Genomic DNA, 17,479 nt, shown 5'->3' with positions numbered 1-17,479 from the left:
GGGCGGGCGTCCGAGGGGCTCGTCCTGGCAGACGTGGCGGGCGGCGCGTCCGAGGGGCTCATCCTGGCGGCGCGTCCGCCTTCTCTGGCGGGCCCAGGAAGAGGAGGAGACGGCGCTGCCCGAGAGCCTCCTCATTGGCTTTGACACACCACCTGGTGCCCTCCCCCGTCCTCCTCCCCAACCAACTGAACCAAAGAAGAAGCTCCGCAGCACGCTCAGCCCATCTCAGTCCGCCGCCTCCTAGCGGCCTCGGGGCTTCCTGAGGGGGGATCAGAGCCCCAGGTGGCGGGGTTCCTGGGACGTTGCCGTGGTGATCGCTGCAGAAGTCTCCCCAGCGCTGCTCACTTGCTCCGCCTCATTTCGAGCAGCCCGTCGCAGCTTCCTCCGAAGCGGCCCATTCCATCCCCTCTTCTGCGACCATAATGTTCGCCCCCTTCGTGCGCCAGCCTGAGGAGGGCCCCCCCGCTTTCTGTGGGGGGCTGGCAGATGAAGAGTGGCAATTCCTGTTCTGGGACACGGAGACCCCTTGACGTCCTTCTCTGATCCAGTAATGGTATAACTGGACCAAAATGTGTGCCCGGTTCAATGACATACGTGTACACGTACATGTGAAACGTACCTCACACACCATCGTAACATGCATCTGTTTCTGGGTGCAGAAAAGCAGTACAGGGCGCCTGGAGCCGCCGCGTCAGGACATGAGAAGGGAGGCTTGAGGCTGGCCTCTGAGAGGCCGAGCTCTGCAGGGCCACGCTTGACCCCTCTGGGGGCGGGCTGGGGCTCTGTCCGTCCTCCTGAGAGAGAGCCTACACAGAGCTCTCGGCACTTTACGGGGGGAGAGCAGGAAAGGGATTTGTCTGTGACCCCGACGGCGTCAGATTCGGGGAGCCTGATGATTCGGGATTGGCGAGCATCTGGAGCCACCCTCGGGTGTCAGCGTCCCCCTGGGCGGGGCTCTGCTTGGCTTTCTGGTTATGGATCTGCCGGCCTGTGAGAGCCTAACTTCTTCCTGTGGGGTTGGGGTATTAGTTACCCCATAAAAGCCGGGCTAATTTTATAGCCTGAGGAGAAGGCAAGCCAAGAAGACTTCAGCATGAACAGTAGGATTTATGAAAGTAAACACAGGCAGTGCTTGCCGCACTGGGGGGACGTTTAGAGCTCCGTGTCTGTATGGCAGGGTGCATGATCTAGGGATATGTGTGTGTGTGCATGTGTGTGAGTGTGTGCATGGGTGTGCGTGTGTGTGTGCATGGGTGTGTATGCATGCGTGTATGCGAGTGTGTGCATGTGTGAATGTGTGCATATGCGTGTATGCATGCGTGTATGCCTGTGTGTGAGTGTGTGCATGTGTGTGAGTGTGCATTGTGTGCATGTGTGTATGCATGTGTGTGAGTGTGTGTGTGTGCATGTGTGACTGTGTGTGAGCACGCACAAAGGTTAGGTTTTTAAGAGCTTTGGGGGTAAAGAGGGTGTTCAGGACCAAACCCCAAAGGTCTTGGGGCCCCCACCCTCCCCTCCCCTTCCCAGTGTCTAGTTTATTGAACAGGAGCTTCTTTTAAGGACCGGACCTTGCAGCCTTGCTTTGATTGGGCAGCGCTGCTCCGACTGTCCTTTGATTTCCCACATAGAATGGCCAAGGCACAGTCATTAGGAAACAGAGACAGGCTTGGTGGGGTTCTGTGGCAGAGCGGCGTGAGCCCTGATCTTTTTTGCAATGTGATAGATACATAGATGGGTGGAGCAGAGAGAAAGGGAGGGAAGAGAGAGAGAGACAGAGACAGAGTGAGACAGAGACAGAGAGAGACAGAGACAGAGAGAGAGACAGAGACAGAGAGAGACAGAGATAGAGAGACAGAGTCAGAGACAGAGAGAGACAGAGATAGAGAGACAGAGTCAGAGACAGAGAGAGAGACAGAGAGAGACAGAGAGAGAGAGAGACAGAGAGACAGAGACAGAAACAGAGAGACAGAGACAGAGAGAAAAAGGAAGGAGAGAGAGACAGAGAGAGAGAGAGAGACAGAGAGACAGAGACAGAAACAGAGAGACAGAGACAGAGAGAAAAAGGAAGGAGAGAGAGACAGAGAGAGAGAGTGAGAGAAAGGGAGGAGAGAGAGAGAGACAGAGACAGAGAGAGAGAGAGAGAGAAAGGGAGGAGAGAGAGAGAGACAGAGAGAGACAGACACAGAGAGAGAAAGGGAGGAGAGACACAGAGAGAGAGAGACAGATAGAGAGACAGAGACAGAGAGAGAGACAGAGACAGAGACAGACAGAGACAGAGAGAGAGACAGAGACAGAGAGACAGAGAAAGGGAGGAGAGAGAGAGAGACAGAGAGAGAGAGAGAGAGACAGAGAGAGAGAGAGAGAGAGAGAGAGAGAGAGAGAGAGAGAGAGAGAGAGAGAGAGAGAGAGAGAGAGAGAGAGAGAAAGGGAGGAGAGAGAGAGAGGAGAGAGAGAGACAGAGACAGAGACAGAGAGACAGAGAGAGAGGGAGTGCTACTGAGAACACTTAGTGGTTAAGTGACTTGCCCAGAGGTTCGTGTCCAGCATGTGCCAAACTGAAGCAAGTTATCTATCTAGTATACCACATTGCCTCATATCCAGGAGACTCTCAATAAAAATGTTTGTTGAATGAATCTTACAACATATATTAAGCAACTGCTAAGTTCCCCAAACTGTGCCTGGCGGAGGAGGACAGAGACAAAAAATAAGACAAGGGGAACAGGATGGTACTGGGGAACGAGCTCTGGCTCTGCATTCAGAGGGTCTGTGTTCAAATCTTGCTTCTCTCATTGCTTCCTATGTGACTGTGAACAGACTGTTTAGCCCACCTTTGGTTTCCTTCTCTGTGAAAGGGAGCTGGACTCGAGAGTCTCTGAGGTCACTCCCAGCTCTGGGGGTTCTCTCAGGAGCCGTCATTGCCCTCAAGGAATTGGCGTTCTACTGTCAGGAGATAGCATGTTCCCAGGCAAGTGACTGCGGGGAGGGGTGTGGAGGGCTCGACAAAGATCTGGGCAGGAGAGAGCACCCGCTCAGGCTCTGGAGGAACCCGGGGATTGTGGAAGAGGAGAGAAGCTTGTGAGAGGCGGGGGGTCGGAGGCCAGGGAATAGCAAGTCAGCTCTGGCTTGGGATGTCTGCCAGTAGACGGGAGGTCGGTCGTGTGGCTGGCAGAAAGAGAAGCTGCTCCCTCGTCCTCGAAGCCGTGGGGGTCCCCTGAAGCTTCCTGAGCAGGGAGGTGCCATGGTCAGATCCGCGTGTTGGGCCGAGCAGTTTGGCATCTCCGTGGGGAGTTCTTTGGGGAAGGGAGAGGCAGGAGGCCGGGAGAGAGACGGGTTACGGGAGTTGGCGATTACACAAGTCCTTGAAAGAGACACGGATAAATGAATGGACAATTTGATCAATAAAACCAACCGGAAGGGACTGGCATTGTGGTTTAATGGGTAGAACTCGCCTTGGAGTCAACAAGGCCAGCATTCAAGGGCTTCCTCTGTGACCTTGCACGTCCCAGCATCCCAGGCAACTCCTTTCTGTTTACAAGTGACAGCAAGGCTCTGGTCTGATCTGAATCTGTGGAGTGTGTTCCTTCAGCCATGAAATCACAGGTCTGGACAAAGAAAAGAAAATAATCTCTAAGTAGAACTTCCATTTCCTCATCTGAAAAATGAGGGGGTTGGACTCGGTGTCCGCTCAGGCCCTTTCCAGCTCTAAATCTCTGGTCCTAGGGTTTTAAATCTTTTCCAAGTGCATTCTCCACATTCATTATCTTCTTGGATCCAGTAATCCTGGGAGTCAGGTGGGACAGGCATTATTGTCCCCATTTTATAAATGAAGAAACCGAGTCTCAGAAAGATGAAATGATTTGCTGGAGGCCAAATAAACGGATAGACCCAAGACAAGAAGTGAGTTTCCAGACTCTCAGCCCAAGCTTCCTTCTCATTCATAAATAAAAGGAAGATGATAGAGAGGTTTTTTTTGTGATAACTAAGATTTGTTCAGCCCTTTGCATAACTGCTGTGTTTGCAGGAAAAGGTACAACAACTGTTATTGCCCCCATTCACACAACTGAGGCTGAAAGAGTTCCCTCGCTTGTCCTTGGGCACTCAGTCAAGAAGTGTCATAGGTGGGATTTGAACCTGGGTCTCGTCTGACTCAAGACCTGCATTCTCCCCACTATTCCACAGTGCCTGCTGCTTCATTGTTGATAATAGACTAGCAGTGTGGGCGGGGGGGGGGGGGGGGGGGGAGCCAGGACTCTCTCAGCAAGGTTTTAGTCCAGGGTTCCTTAGGGTGGCATCAGTGAACTTGTTTCCTGAATATTTGGGTCATTGTATTCCACCATAATGGGTTTCCTGTATAATCCTGGATGTTTTATTTTCTGCACTTTATTCCATTGGACCGAGAAGGGGGTCTGTCAAGAGGCTTGCCCAGGCTGCCAACGGGGTCCACAGCACAAAGAGAAGTTCAGAATTCCTGGCTTAGGAACAGGAAACTCACTCACATGACTTTCTTCCTCTGGGGACTTCCCACCAGGACCATTGTCCAGACCTGCCTTCTCACTGAAGCAAGGATGGCTCCCGTCTCTTTCAAGGCATTGAACCTTCTTCCCAAGTCTCTGCTTGCACCTTGTGACTCACCCACACAGGGATTAGTGGCCACCAAATTTTCCTTTTCATCCAGGGGAACAAAGTGATAGCAGTTGGGCTTTTTTGGAAAGCTCCATGTTTATTCATTAACGCCCCTGCCTCTCCTTCTCTTCCTCCCACTCAGATAAAAGTGAGCCTCTCCTTTTGTCTCATTTATTCTCTGGCATTCACTTCACTCTCCCTGATAGGACAACTTTCTCTGAACAAGTCTCCAGCTAGACTGTAAGCTCACTGAGAGCAGGGCTGTGCCCTAGCTTCATTTTTATACCCACAGTGCCTTGTATATAGCAGCCAATAAACAGATGTTTGCTGAATTGAATTATATCCCTTAGTGGATGATGTGGAGTCAGAAAGACCTGGGTTCAAATCCATCCTCTCCTATTCTCTAGAAGAGTGGCCATCATGGATAGTCACTATGTCTTTTTAAACCAATTTCTGCATTTGAAAATGGGGACAATAAAGCCTGTGGTTCCTCCTGTCACAGAGTTGTGCTGAGGATTCAGTGAAGCCAGGCAAACATTATAGTGCTGTGTAAATGTGATGAATAGTATTATTAAATTATAGCTCCTTTATGTCAGCAACCATGCCTTATTCATCTTTAAGCTCAACTCTTTAGTCTCTGCGCTGGGGATACTAAGACAGAAATGAAAGGGTCCTGTCCTGGGTAGGGAGGAGGTTATTCAACTAGGAAAATCTTTGTAAGCCTTCCTTTACCTGCGAGTGCCTAAAACACTCTATTGCCCACACAGTAGGTGCTAAATAAATGTTTGTTGATTGAATAATTGAAAGTCATTAAATAACAAGCATTTTGAAAGCATGCAAAAAATTAGAGGGATCCTTCCTGCACAAAGTGGGTGTTTTACTGAAATAAAATTCCTTCCTAGATGGATGGGAGATGATAACCACCTACCTAGGGACCTCTTCACAGCCAGTAAAGCACAACCCTTGCAATTATAAAAAAAAAAGCAAATTTATTGAGGGTAGGGAAATGATAAAGTCCTAAATCTACACAACTATAACTCCTCCCACCAATCTATAATCCCCCTTGAGGTGTTTGCTCTTCTGGTCTTCTCAAGCCCTTCCTATTCACTCCCTGATCTTATCTAGATCCCAGAAAACTATCTGACTATAAACCAACCTAATTAATATGGATTATTAAAAAGTATAAAGAGGAAGACTCATAAGTGTATTTGTACCCTTACCTAAAGCCTGGGGTTGGCTTCACTAGATAACTCAGAGTCCCAGGTGACAAACACTTGAGATTACCTTAGCCAAATGGATTTCTGACAGGTGGTTCTCATGCAGATGGTCTCTGTACTTCAGGGAAAAAGCAGTATACTCCAAGACAAACTCTCAAACCTAGGAATCACTAACCTCTCCAAAAGATTAGGATTTCCAAGGGAAAATGCCAGAGAACAAAGATCCTCCTTCCAGCTCAGCCATAACAGGGGTGACAGTTAAAACTGTCAAACCCCAGAATCTTTCCCTCCAGGGCTTGCATCCAAATTCTCCTCTTTTCCTCTTAAAGCTAATCCATGAAATTTACTCTATTCCTTCCTTCCTTCCTACAGGGGGCATAACACTTATCAGACAGTGAAGGAAGTCCTGGGAGTACCAGGTTGACCTGTTCTTTTCAGTAGTAATGGTGCACTGCAGAGACAACATTGAAAGTTGATGTCCTGGAAAGGATGAATGGATGGATGGATGAATGAATGAATGAATGAATGAATGGATGAATGAATGAATGAATGAATGAATGAATGATACACTCTACCTTTGAGTCACTGGGGGATATATTTCCCTTTCCAGCTCACATGCTGGCTTTAGTTGCTCACTTCAAATCTTTAGGGTTGACCCTTAAGAAGAATCTTGCCAGCAGCTTAGGGGTCATTGATCCAGAGCTCTGAATGCCATACTACCTCAGCTGCGTTTGTTCCGCTCACTGGTGGCCTCTAACCCAACTCAGTTCCTGTACCCCTGGGGCCGTTATAATGGGTATGGATGTCAAGGTATATTTGTGTATCCCAATTCCAATGCCTTTGCCATTAATGAAACAGAATCTTTTCCCCAAAGAATTATAGTAGATAAAATCCTCCTGGACTGTCTGTTCATTTCCTCACCTTATTTGCTCATCCACCAGCAGCAGTAGAAAGGAGAATCTTTTTCTGTAATCCAGGTCTGTTTGGTCTTTAGAAGGTCTTTTAGAGAGTTGAAGCTGCTTGAACCATCAGATCAAAACCCCCAAAGGAATGTTTTGCTAGAAATGAAGGTTTCCCTGAGATATATTGGAAGAAATGGGGGATCGATGAAAAGATTTGCTTGGGAGGATGGGATGATGATAAATGGCAATGGAAAGCAGACAGAGTTATTCAAGACTTGTTGTGCAGGAGGGATCCCTTGGGTTTTTCTGCAAAGGAAAATGACCTTTGTACAGAGAATGCTCAAACAAAAATGACTAACCCAGAGGGAGCACCACTGTAGATTTTACCAAAGTATTTCATGATGCAGCTCATATGATTCTTGTAGAGAAGATGGAGAGAGAGATGTGGAGTAGATGATAATACAATGAGATGGATCCAGGATTTGTTAGATCTCCAGACTGAAAGAATAGTCATGGTTCAACACAAATATGTGAGGAGGTCTTCAGCAGAGTACCCCAGGGCTCTTGGGCTACTCATTTTCGTCACTGTCTTGGATAGAGGCAGAGACGATATGCTGACTAAACGTGTGGAAGATCCAAATCTGGAAATGATTGGAAGAAATAGACAAGGACTGTCAATCAATGAGATTCTGTAGGGATTAATGGGAAGTCTTGCATTTGAGTAAAAAAAATCAGCTCCACAATTGTAAGATGGGGAGGCTTGGAGAGAACTTAGATAGACCAACTGTTCTGTAAGGATCTGGGGATCTTAGTGGACCCCAAACTCCATATGAGTCAGATGTAGGATGGGGCTACCAAAAAAGCTAATTCCATCTTGGGCTACAGAAGGAGGGGCAGAGCTACCACAAACAGGGGAGGGACAGCATTAACTGTGCTCTGCTATTGTCAGACTTCTTTGGGAGAATGGCATTCAGTTCTGAGTTCCAGAGCTTAGGGATAGTGATAAGGTGGAGTGCTCAGGAAGGGCACCCAGGATGATTTAGGGTCTTGAATCCATGCCATATTAAGACTGATTGAGGGAATTGGGGATATTCAGCCAGGAGAAAACTTTAATGTCTGCCTTTAATCAATAGAAGAACTGGTGGGCAAGGAAGGGATTATATGTCCCTGTTGGGCCCAGGAAGCAGAACAAGGAGGAATGAGTAGCAGCTGGAAAGAGGAAAGATGAAGCTGGATATCAGGGAAAGCTTCGTCACAACTGGAGCTGTTGGGAATGGGCTACCCGGGGAGGTGCTGGGTGTCACCTCCTCCGTGACCCTTCTCATACTCAAAGCTGAGGCCAGAGAGATTGGTTGAATTGTGAGAATTCCTGGTATGGGCTGGACCAAATGACCCTCTTCCAAGTCCCAAGTTCTGTGATCGTGATTGATTGTGAAGATCTTTTGGAAAAAATGGAAGTGTTTAGTGGGTAAAAGAAAAGATCAGAGAGAGCATGAGAGCTACCTTCAAGGACTTAATGGGTGGCCTGTCACACGGAAAAATTAGAATCGTTCTTCTTGGTCTTTATTTTGGACCCATCACCTTCTTTATGGTGCTCTGACCTACCTGTACGGCCCTGCTTGGCCTAACAGTCATTGGCAGCATCTGGGGTGAGAGGACTCATGTCTAGATACCTCATTTTAGAAAGTCACGGACAAGCCAGAGAGAATCCAAAGGACAGCTTCCCAATTTGAAACCCTGTACTATAGGGATTGGTGGAAAAGACTGGGTGCATTTCATCTGGAGAAGAGAAGACTGCGGCTTGGTGCAGCCAGAAAGGGAGGGCGAGGAAACAGTTAGCACACAACTATTCTATGTAAGACACTGCACTAAAACACATTACCATCATTGGCTCATTTGATCCTCTCAGCCGGGCCAGAGTCATGCAGGTAGTAAGTATTCAAGGCCAAAATGGAACTTGGTTCTTGAGGATTCCAAGCATAGGACTCCATGGGTTCATAATTGTCCTCAAGTATTTGAAAAGCTGGCACTTGGAAGGATTCGAATTTGAATCCAGAAGGTGGAGGTCACTTTAGGCTTCACAGAAGGATGAACTCATCTACCTTTGTTCATGATATTGTTGTTTAGTCATTTTTAAGTGGTGTCTGACTCTCTGTGACCCCGTTTGAGTTTTTTTGGCAGAGATCCTGGAGAGTTTGCCATTTCCTTCTCCAGCTCCTTTGACAGATGAGGAAACTGAGGCAAACAGGGTGAAGTGACCTGACCAAGGTCACACACAACAGGTCCTCCCAACTCCAGGACTGGTCCTCTATCCACTGCACCACCTAGCTTATATTAGTTATATATAATAACTAAAAAAAAAAAAATAGTACTGACCAAAGGGGAGAAAGGATGGGTTCTCCTCCATTGGTGGTTTGACTGGAAACTCCATGGCTGCCCACTGACTGAGGATTGTCACTCAAGTCCAGCCCAGCCAAAGCTGCTTCTGAGTTTCCTTCAGACTTTGAGGTTCTGGAGGTTGCTTTGGGTGACGCGGGGCCCTTCAGAGATTTGACCCTGAGAATGGAAACTAAAAATGCATGATGGTGCCCCCTGGCGACGCTTCAGGGAACAGCGGGATGGAACTCCCTGGCTGGGGAGGGTCACTTCCTGCGCAGCCTCCCTCTCACTGACCCTCTCCCTGTGGTTTGGTTTCAGGGATGAATATGAAGAAGACGGCTTCTGCCAGCCTTACCGAGGGATCGCGTGTGCGAGATTCATCGGCAACCGCACCGTCTACATGGAGTCTCTGCACATGCAAGGGGAAATCGAAAATCAGATCACAGGTAGGTCATCCCTGACAGTGATCAAACAGTCGCTCAACCAGCAGATGCTGCTTTGGGCAAAGCCCAGTGCCGGGCCCTGAGGACAGTCCTAGCAAGCCCAGACCGGGGCAGGTCCTGGAGGAGGCTCCAGCAAAGTTTTGGAAGGAGAGAAAGGAAATGGGAGAATCTTTGGAAACAGGTCTTATTGGAGTGGTGGCCCTCCTCATGCCAGTCGCCCCAGTTCTCATTTCCACGCACCGGCTGTCCTGGGCTAGAATATTCTCCCTTCTCACCACCCCGACAAGAAGTAGCTCAGGTACCACTTTGTATAGCAAGCCTTGTTCCATCTCCATAGCTAGGAGGATCTAACAAGAGAATCTAAAAGAACAATTTACCTTCCATCTTAGGATCAATACTATGTATTGTTTTCAAGACAGAAGAGCGGGAAGGGTCAGGCAACAAGGAGTTAAATGACTTGCCTAGGGTCACACAGCTAGAAAGTGTCTGATGTCAGATTTGAATCCAGGACCTCCTGTTTCTAGGTATGGCTCTCAATTCACTGAGCCACCTACGTGCTCTGATGAGAAAATATTTTTAAAGTACTCAGCACAGTTCTTGGCACTTCAAGTGAATATGATGCGAGCTATAATAATTGTGATTGCATACATAGTAGAGTTCATCTAACTTCTATTGGGATGTTGAGCTCTTGAGAGCAGGGATTGTTTATTTCCAGGATCCCCAGCATTTAGCCCAGTGCCTGGACCCAGGAAGGGCTCCCTAACCATTTGGCGACTGACTCACTGTTTGCTTTTCAGCTGCCTTCACTATGATTGGCACGTCCAGCCACCTATCCGATAAGTGCTCCCAGTTCGCCATCCCGTCTCTCTGTCACTATGCTTTCCCCTACTGCGATGAGACGTCGTCGGTTCCGAAGCCGAGAGACCTGTGCCGGGACGAATGTGAGATCTTGGAAAATGTCCTTTGCCAGACCGAGTACATTTTCGCCAGATCCAATCCTATGATTCTGATGAGGCTCAAGTTGCCCAACTGCGAAGACCTCCCCCAGCCAGAGAGCCCAGAAGCCGCCAACTGTATCCGGATTGGCATCCCCATGGCGGACCCCATCAATAAAAGTAAGTGAAGATGGCGGTGCACCCCTGGGACCCCTTGCTACTAGGAAAGCCTAAAGCCGGTGGATCACTTCAGCTCAGGAGTTCTGAGCTGCACTGGGCCTACAGTCAGTGGGGAGTCTGTTCTTTTTAATAATGGATTTGTTTTAATCCGCCAAAGCTGCCCTTCTCATCCTCCTCCAACCCAGCCACCCTATGGAGAACACAAGAGAAATAAACTCCACCTTCCTGGCCATTTAGAGTCTTTTAAAATTTTTCACATTTTATTCATTTGTTTCCCAATTATATATTAAATTAAAATGTCTTTTTTTACATCTTGAGTTCCAAATTCTTTCTCTCCCTCCCATTCTTCCCCCACTCATTGATGAGGCAAATAATGTTATATCAATTATGAACATAAAGTCATGAAAAATACATTTCCATATTAGTCATATTGCAAAAGAAAACACACACACATGCACACATACATGCATAAACAAACAAAAAAAAAGTAGGGAAGAAAGTCTGCTTCAATCTGCACTCAGTTCTTTCTCCAGAGGATGGGATTTTCCTTTTTTCTTTTTTTTCACCCCATACTTTCTGTCTCAGAATCAATACTAAGTATTAGTTGTAAGGCAGAAGAGTGGTCAGGGCTAGGCAACTGAGGTTAAGTGACATGGACAGGATCACTAAGCTAGGAAATATCTGAGGCCAAACTTGAACACAGGACCTCCCATGTCCGGGGCTGTATCCACTGAGTCATCTGACTGCCCCTGGATGGCACTTTTTACCACAAGTCCTTCAGAATTGGCTCAGACTATTGATTTGATCATTGTCTTTCATAGTTGATCGCCACAATATTGCTGTTACTATATATACAATATATACTGCTATGTATACATTATATACATTACAATATTGCTGTTACCATATACAATATATACTATATACTAGTCATGGCAAACCTACAGAGCACTTTCTGCAGGCACTCAGTCACCCTCCCACCCCACCCCCACCCCAAGTTCATGACTAGAAAGGCAGAGGGACTCCAGCAGAGCTACTCCCCTTCCCCTCTCCCCTGCCCTTCTGCCCAGTAGCCCAACAGGAATTCACATGGGTTAAGGTGGATGGATCACAGGTGGCAGAGCTGGAGGGGAGCAGAGCTCTCAGGCCATTCCCCTCCCCCTCTCTACATGCACTGAAGATATTCCTCAGTTCACCCACCCCTCTGCCCAGCAGCCCAATAAGAGCACTTCCTCCCTCCCCTGTGTGGGGTAAGGCGGGGAATACTCAGTATGTGGGGGTGGGGCACGGCACATAGTATGGGCAGTGGGGTGGGTTGGGGGCAGGACCTGGCACTCTGAATCTAAAAGGTTCACCATCACTGCATATACTATAGACTATGTCTATACTATCTATATTAAGATAGTGCTACTACTATATGCATATGTATGTATGTGTATATATGTACTATGTGTAGATAGATAGATAGATAGATAGATAGATAGATATAGAGATGGAGAGAGAGAGAGAGAGAGAGAGAGAGAGAGAGAGAGAGAGAGAGAGAGAGAGAGAGAGAGAGAGAGAGGCTGCTGACTTCAATTCATTTAAGCCTTCCCAGGTTTTTCTGAGCTATCCTGCTCATCATTTCTTTAGCATGATAGCATTCCATCACAGTCCTAGGTCAGAATTTGTTGAGTCATTCCCCAAAGGATGGGCATCTCCTCCATTTCCAATTATTTGCCAGCTCTCAATAGGCTGGCCTGTAGAGGTCCTGTTTTAGCATTTGCAGTGCCTGATCACATGGTTCTCACCACCCCACCATGTGGTAGGAGCTATTCTTATTCCCATTTGACAGAAGAGGAAACTAAGGCTGGAGAGTTGACCTCTCTCATTTGGAAAGATTAAGCGAGATAATACCTGGAAAATCAGGTGCTGTTATGACTCATGCTTTCCTGATGAGGTAACTGGGGTCCTCGAGGTCATAGCTAATGAGAGGTTGAGCCTGGACATAAATTCAGGTCTTCCTCACCCAAAGCCCAGGGCACCATTCACTCGCCTGAAGTGCCTACAGCTCAAGGCTCTTCCTCCCTTTGGATCCCTCCTCTTCCTCATGCAGGGATCAGAGGGCAGAGGAGTGTAGACTCCAGGAACGTCTGCCTTCGAGAGACGGTGGCAAACCCAATGGAGATTCTGGTCCTTGGTCAGCGAGCGACCCTGATCTTGTGTGACCGGAAGCAAACCGCTTGTTTGGCCTCCACATCCCTGGGTGTAAAATGGGGAGGGTAAACGAGACTATCTCCATGGTCCCTCTCCTTTCTGAACTTCCCTGATTCTGAGAAGCCATTGGGGTCTAATGGAATGAACAAACCTTGGAGTCTGAGTCAGAGGATATGAGTTCAAACCCCAGCTCTGCTCTACCTGTCTAACCTCGGATAAACCATTTTCCTCCTCACGGGCCTCAGTTTCCCCATCTGTACAATGAGCAGATGGGATTCAGTCTGCTCTAAATCCCATGCAATCCAGTTTTCTGAAAATGAGTCACTGATTTTTTTACAAGAATCATGGATGGAACCCCCAGATTCAAATTCATTCGTGGACATTTATTGAGTGGAGAAAGATCACCCGCAAAGGAGCCTGAACCGCTCTTAGTTCATATTCCATGTGTTCTTGCTCTCCTGATTTCTATACGTATTTGATCTTAAGCTCTCACCGTCCATTCTAGAATCAATAGCGTATACTGGATCCAAGGCAGAGGAGTAGGAAGTCCAAGCAGTGAGGGTTAAGTAACTTATCCAGGGTCACGTGGCTGAGGCCAGACAGGAACCCAGGAGCTCCCGTCTCCAGGCTTGGCTCTCAGCCCACTAAGCCAGCTCGCTGCCCCCAGAGCTCACCTTAGACACTCCCAAAAGAAGCCCTTCTCTCTCCTATGTCTTTAAATCCTTCCAGAACGAGGCCAAAGTGAAGGCCCAGCAAATAGTCCCTGAATCACCTCCCACCAGCAGGGAAGGCGCAGCCAGGAGTTTCTGAGGATCATAGATTTAACTCTGGAAGACGCCAACCCCTTCATCCCAAAGACGAGAAAACGGAGGCACAGTTAAGGCCGTTAACCTTCCCGAACCTCAGTTTACCCATATGAAAACTCTGGGAATTGGCCCTTGCAGCCCTACATTTCTGGGTCTTTCCCCTCAGTCCTTGTTCTGTCCCAGCCAAAAAGTGGCCGCGGCGATTCCCACATCCCCAAAATGAACCGTTTCTCTTTTCACATTTCGAGGGAGGGTCGGTCATTTGTTGAGAGGTTTTTGGCTGTTTCTCTGTCCCAGATCACAAGTGCTACAACAGCACAGGAGCGGATTACCGAGGAACCGTCAGCGTGACAAAGTCCGGCCGGCAGTGCCAGCCGTGGAACTCGCAGTACCCCCACACGCACACGTTCACGGCCGCCAGGTACCCCGAGCTGAACGGCGGCCATTCGTACTGCCGCAATCCCGGGAACCAGAAGGAAGCGCCGTGGTGCTTCACCCTGGACGAGAACTTCAAGGCTGACCTGTGCGACATCCCGGCATGCGGTAAAGAGAGCTCTGCTCGCTCTTCTCCTCATCCCCGTCCCCTGCTTTCTCTTGGGAAAAACCTGTGTGTGCATGCGCGTGTGTGGGCACGCGCATGTGTGTGCACGTGTATATGCATGTGTGTGCATGCATGTTGCTGCGTGCATGTGTGTATACATGTGTGTATGTGTGTGTGTGATATTTATCTCCTTTCACAGCCCAGGGTTAGCCCAATCTTGGTCATTCCCTACATAAGACATTCCTTCCCCAAAGCAGAAAGGGGCTCCCCATTTTTCAGACCCTCCAAACCAGAAAATTCTCCCCCCCCCCAAAGGAAAGGGGTTTTCCAGAGCCAGGTGACCAGAACCTGATGGACCAAAGAACCATAACTGTGACCTGGAAGGGACCTCCGAGGCTGCATAGTCAGCCCTATCGGGGAGGGAGGGGGTTGTGGGCTCTTTTTTTACCTATTTTGATAACTGTCTACATAACTGGTTTCTGTTGTACTCCATAATCCAAAGTGGGACTTAAACTTGGGTCTTACTGATTCTACCCACTATGCCCCATTGCAAATCATCAGGGTACAGGAGTAAGAGCTGAGGATTTGGAATCAGAAGATCCGAGTTCAAATCCAGATTTGGAATCAGAAAATCTGAGTTCAAATCCAGATTTGGAACCTTACTAGCAATGTGAGTTCGAGCAAGTAACTTACTTTGCACCGCAGTTTTCTCATCTTTACAATCATCGTAGCACAGTGGGAAAAATCAGGGATTTGGAATCAGAAGATCTGAGTTCAGATCCACTTAAAAACGTGATTCTGAGAAGCAGTCTGTCTGTAGTCTCTCCCAGACTGCTGCCAAGGGGGCTCCCAGACATGAGAAGCTCCAGTCAGTCCGTCTCGCTGCTAAGAAGCCTCCTCCAGAGTCAACAGGATCTCAAGTCAAGCAAGAGCTAGGAAGGACCTCAGCGGCCATTGCAGCAGTGACGTGCACATGCCGCGCACCTGGGGCTGCAAAGACAGAAATGGAAGCATCCCTGCTCTCCAGGGGATGAGGAGGCAAGAGGCAGACCCCACACTAGCCCCTCGGCTTGAGGAGTTTGTGCTCTGCTGGCAAGAGGGGGTGTGGGACGCCCGGACAGAAACGGCCGGAGGAAAGACCCAAAAGGGTTTGGGGGAAGGAAGCTCTCGCCCTAATTAGTGTCAGAGACAGGAAAGGGCTCCTGGTGGGGGTGGTATGTGCCCCGGCTCTGCAAGCTCGAGGTGAGGATGGAGAACAGGCCAGACACAGGGGTGCCTATGCAAGGCACAAAGGTGAGCCGCGGGACCCCAACTTGGCCATCTTGAAACATGGGATACAGAAGAGGAAGATACTGTGGGGTCCGTTTGAAAAGATGGCAGAGGGGGCAGCTGGACAGTTCAGGGAATTGAGAGCCAGGCTTAGAGACGGGAGATCCTGAGTTAGTATCTGGCCTCTTCCTAACTGGGAGACCTTGGACAAGTCACTTAACTCCCATTGTTTAGCCCTTACAGCCATTCTGTCTTGGAACCAATATATAATATTGATTCTAAAATGGAAGGTAAGGGTTTTAAAAAGACAGGAAGGAAGGAATGAAGGAAGGAAGGAAGGAAGGAAGGAAGGAAGGAAGGAAGGAAGGAAGGAAGGAAGGAAGGAAGGAAGGAAGGAAGGAAGGAAGGAAGGAAGGAAGGAAGGAAAAAGAAAGAGAGAGAGAGAGGGAGGGAGGAAGGAAGAAAGGAAGCAAGCAAGAAAGAATAGAAGGAAGAATAAAAGCAAGAATAGAAGGAAGGAGGAGGGAAAAGATATGGTAGAGACCTATAGGCATTGGAGCAGCTAGGTAGCACAGTGGATGCAACTCAAGACCTAAAGTCAGGAAGATACGAGTTTATATCTTCCCCCAGATATTTGCTAGCTAACTAAGTGACCCTAAGCAGGTCACTTAACTCTGTTTGCCTCAATTTCCTCCTCTATCAAATGAGCTGGAGAAGTAAATGGCAAGCATTCCAGTGTCTTCACCAAGAAAATCCCAAATAGGGTCTCAGAGAGTTGGACGTGCCTGAATGATGAGTGAAGAAGAACTAAACAGGCATGGGAGTTACTGGACTCCCCTGAGAGGGGCCTGGCTGCCAGGATGAAGGAGGCGAGCATCTTGCTGTCCTGTGCCCTGGTTGAACCACACCTGGAGGATGAGGGTCCATTTGGGGGGCCACAGATTAATCTGAACAGAGAATCAGAATAAGGAAAGGCTTTGCGTCCGTGACACTAGCGAGTCCATGGGAGGCACTCAGCCTGTGACTCCAGGGAAGAGAAGGCCCAGGAGGGACAGGGCATCAGGCTCCAAGTCTCTGAAAGCTCACCAGGCAGAAGAACACAGAACCACAAGTAGTGGACAAAAGCGGCAAAGAACCCAGTGAAGGTTCACTGTTGGGAAAGACTTGCTAACCCCTGGAGCTGTCCAGAAATGGATGGGGAATGGGTTCTCCCTCCTTGGAGGGGTGGAGATATATATATATAGTGGGAATTCCCTTCTCGTGTAGATGCCTCCAAGCGCCCTTCCAGCTCTCCTCCTCTTCTGGTACTCCATAAAATGAACGTGCAGACGGAGGTCCCAAACTCTCCCCAACTCACATAGGGACATAGTTCTCATTTTAGACTAAGCATCCACATTGACTGCTTTAGGAGAAACAATAAAACACAGATGTGCCATAGGGCATCCGCACCCCCGTGCCCTGCTCCCCAAATGGAAACATCCATCAATGGATGTGCATAAATGAGCAGTTTTAGTAAATACCAACTACTTCATGTGTGACCCAGCTTAGGGCAAACAATGGAAAATGTGGGTAGATGTAGAAACAAGACTTTCATTGCGATAAAGGATCAGGACTTCAGAGCTGGAAGGCGCCCTCCGTTGGCGATCACCTGGACTTATGCCTTCTTTTAAGAGAGGATGAAGATGGGGGAAGCTGGGTGGCTCAGTGGATTGAGAGCCAGGCCTATAGACAGGAGGTCCTGGGTTCAAATCTGGCCTCAGGCACTTCCTAGCTATGTCATCCTGGACAAGTCACTTGACCCCCATTGCCTAACCCTTATTGCTTTTCTGCCTTGGAACCAGTAAATAGCATTGATTCTAAGATGGAAAATAAATGGTTTGTTGTTTTTTTAAAGAGAGAAAGAATAAAGGTGAGGCCCAGAGAGGTCCAGTGTCTTGTTTGCAGGTCAAGATCAAACAGCTCGTAGTAGCAGAGGCAAGAACTGAATT

At 48.4% G+C, this 17,479-nt stretch overlaps 1 protein-coding gene across 1 annotated transcript in view; it reads left to right on the top strand.

Moving 5' to 3' along the window:
• Positions 1 to 17,479, top strand: part of ROR1 (receptor tyrosine kinase like orphan receptor 1) — a 343,618-nt gene that overhangs the window by 304,495 nt on the left and 21,644 nt on the right. Inside the window, 3 exon segments of the mRNA XM_007480467.3 lie at positions 9,440 to 9,567; positions 10,362 to 10,679; positions 13,979 to 14,224. Of these exon segments, the coding sequence (XP_007480529.2) occupies positions 9,440 to 9,567; positions 10,362 to 10,679; positions 13,979 to 14,224 (692 nt within the window).

Source organism: Monodelphis domestica, chromosome 2, assembly GCF_027887165.1.
Source record: "Monodelphis domestica isolate mMonDom1 chromosome 2, mMonDom1.pri, whole genome shotgun sequence".
Lineage (NCBI taxonomy): Eukaryota > Metazoa > Chordata > Mammalia > Didelphimorphia > Didelphidae > Monodelphis > Monodelphis domestica.
This window is presented reverse-complemented; position numbering and strand designations above follow the sequence as displayed.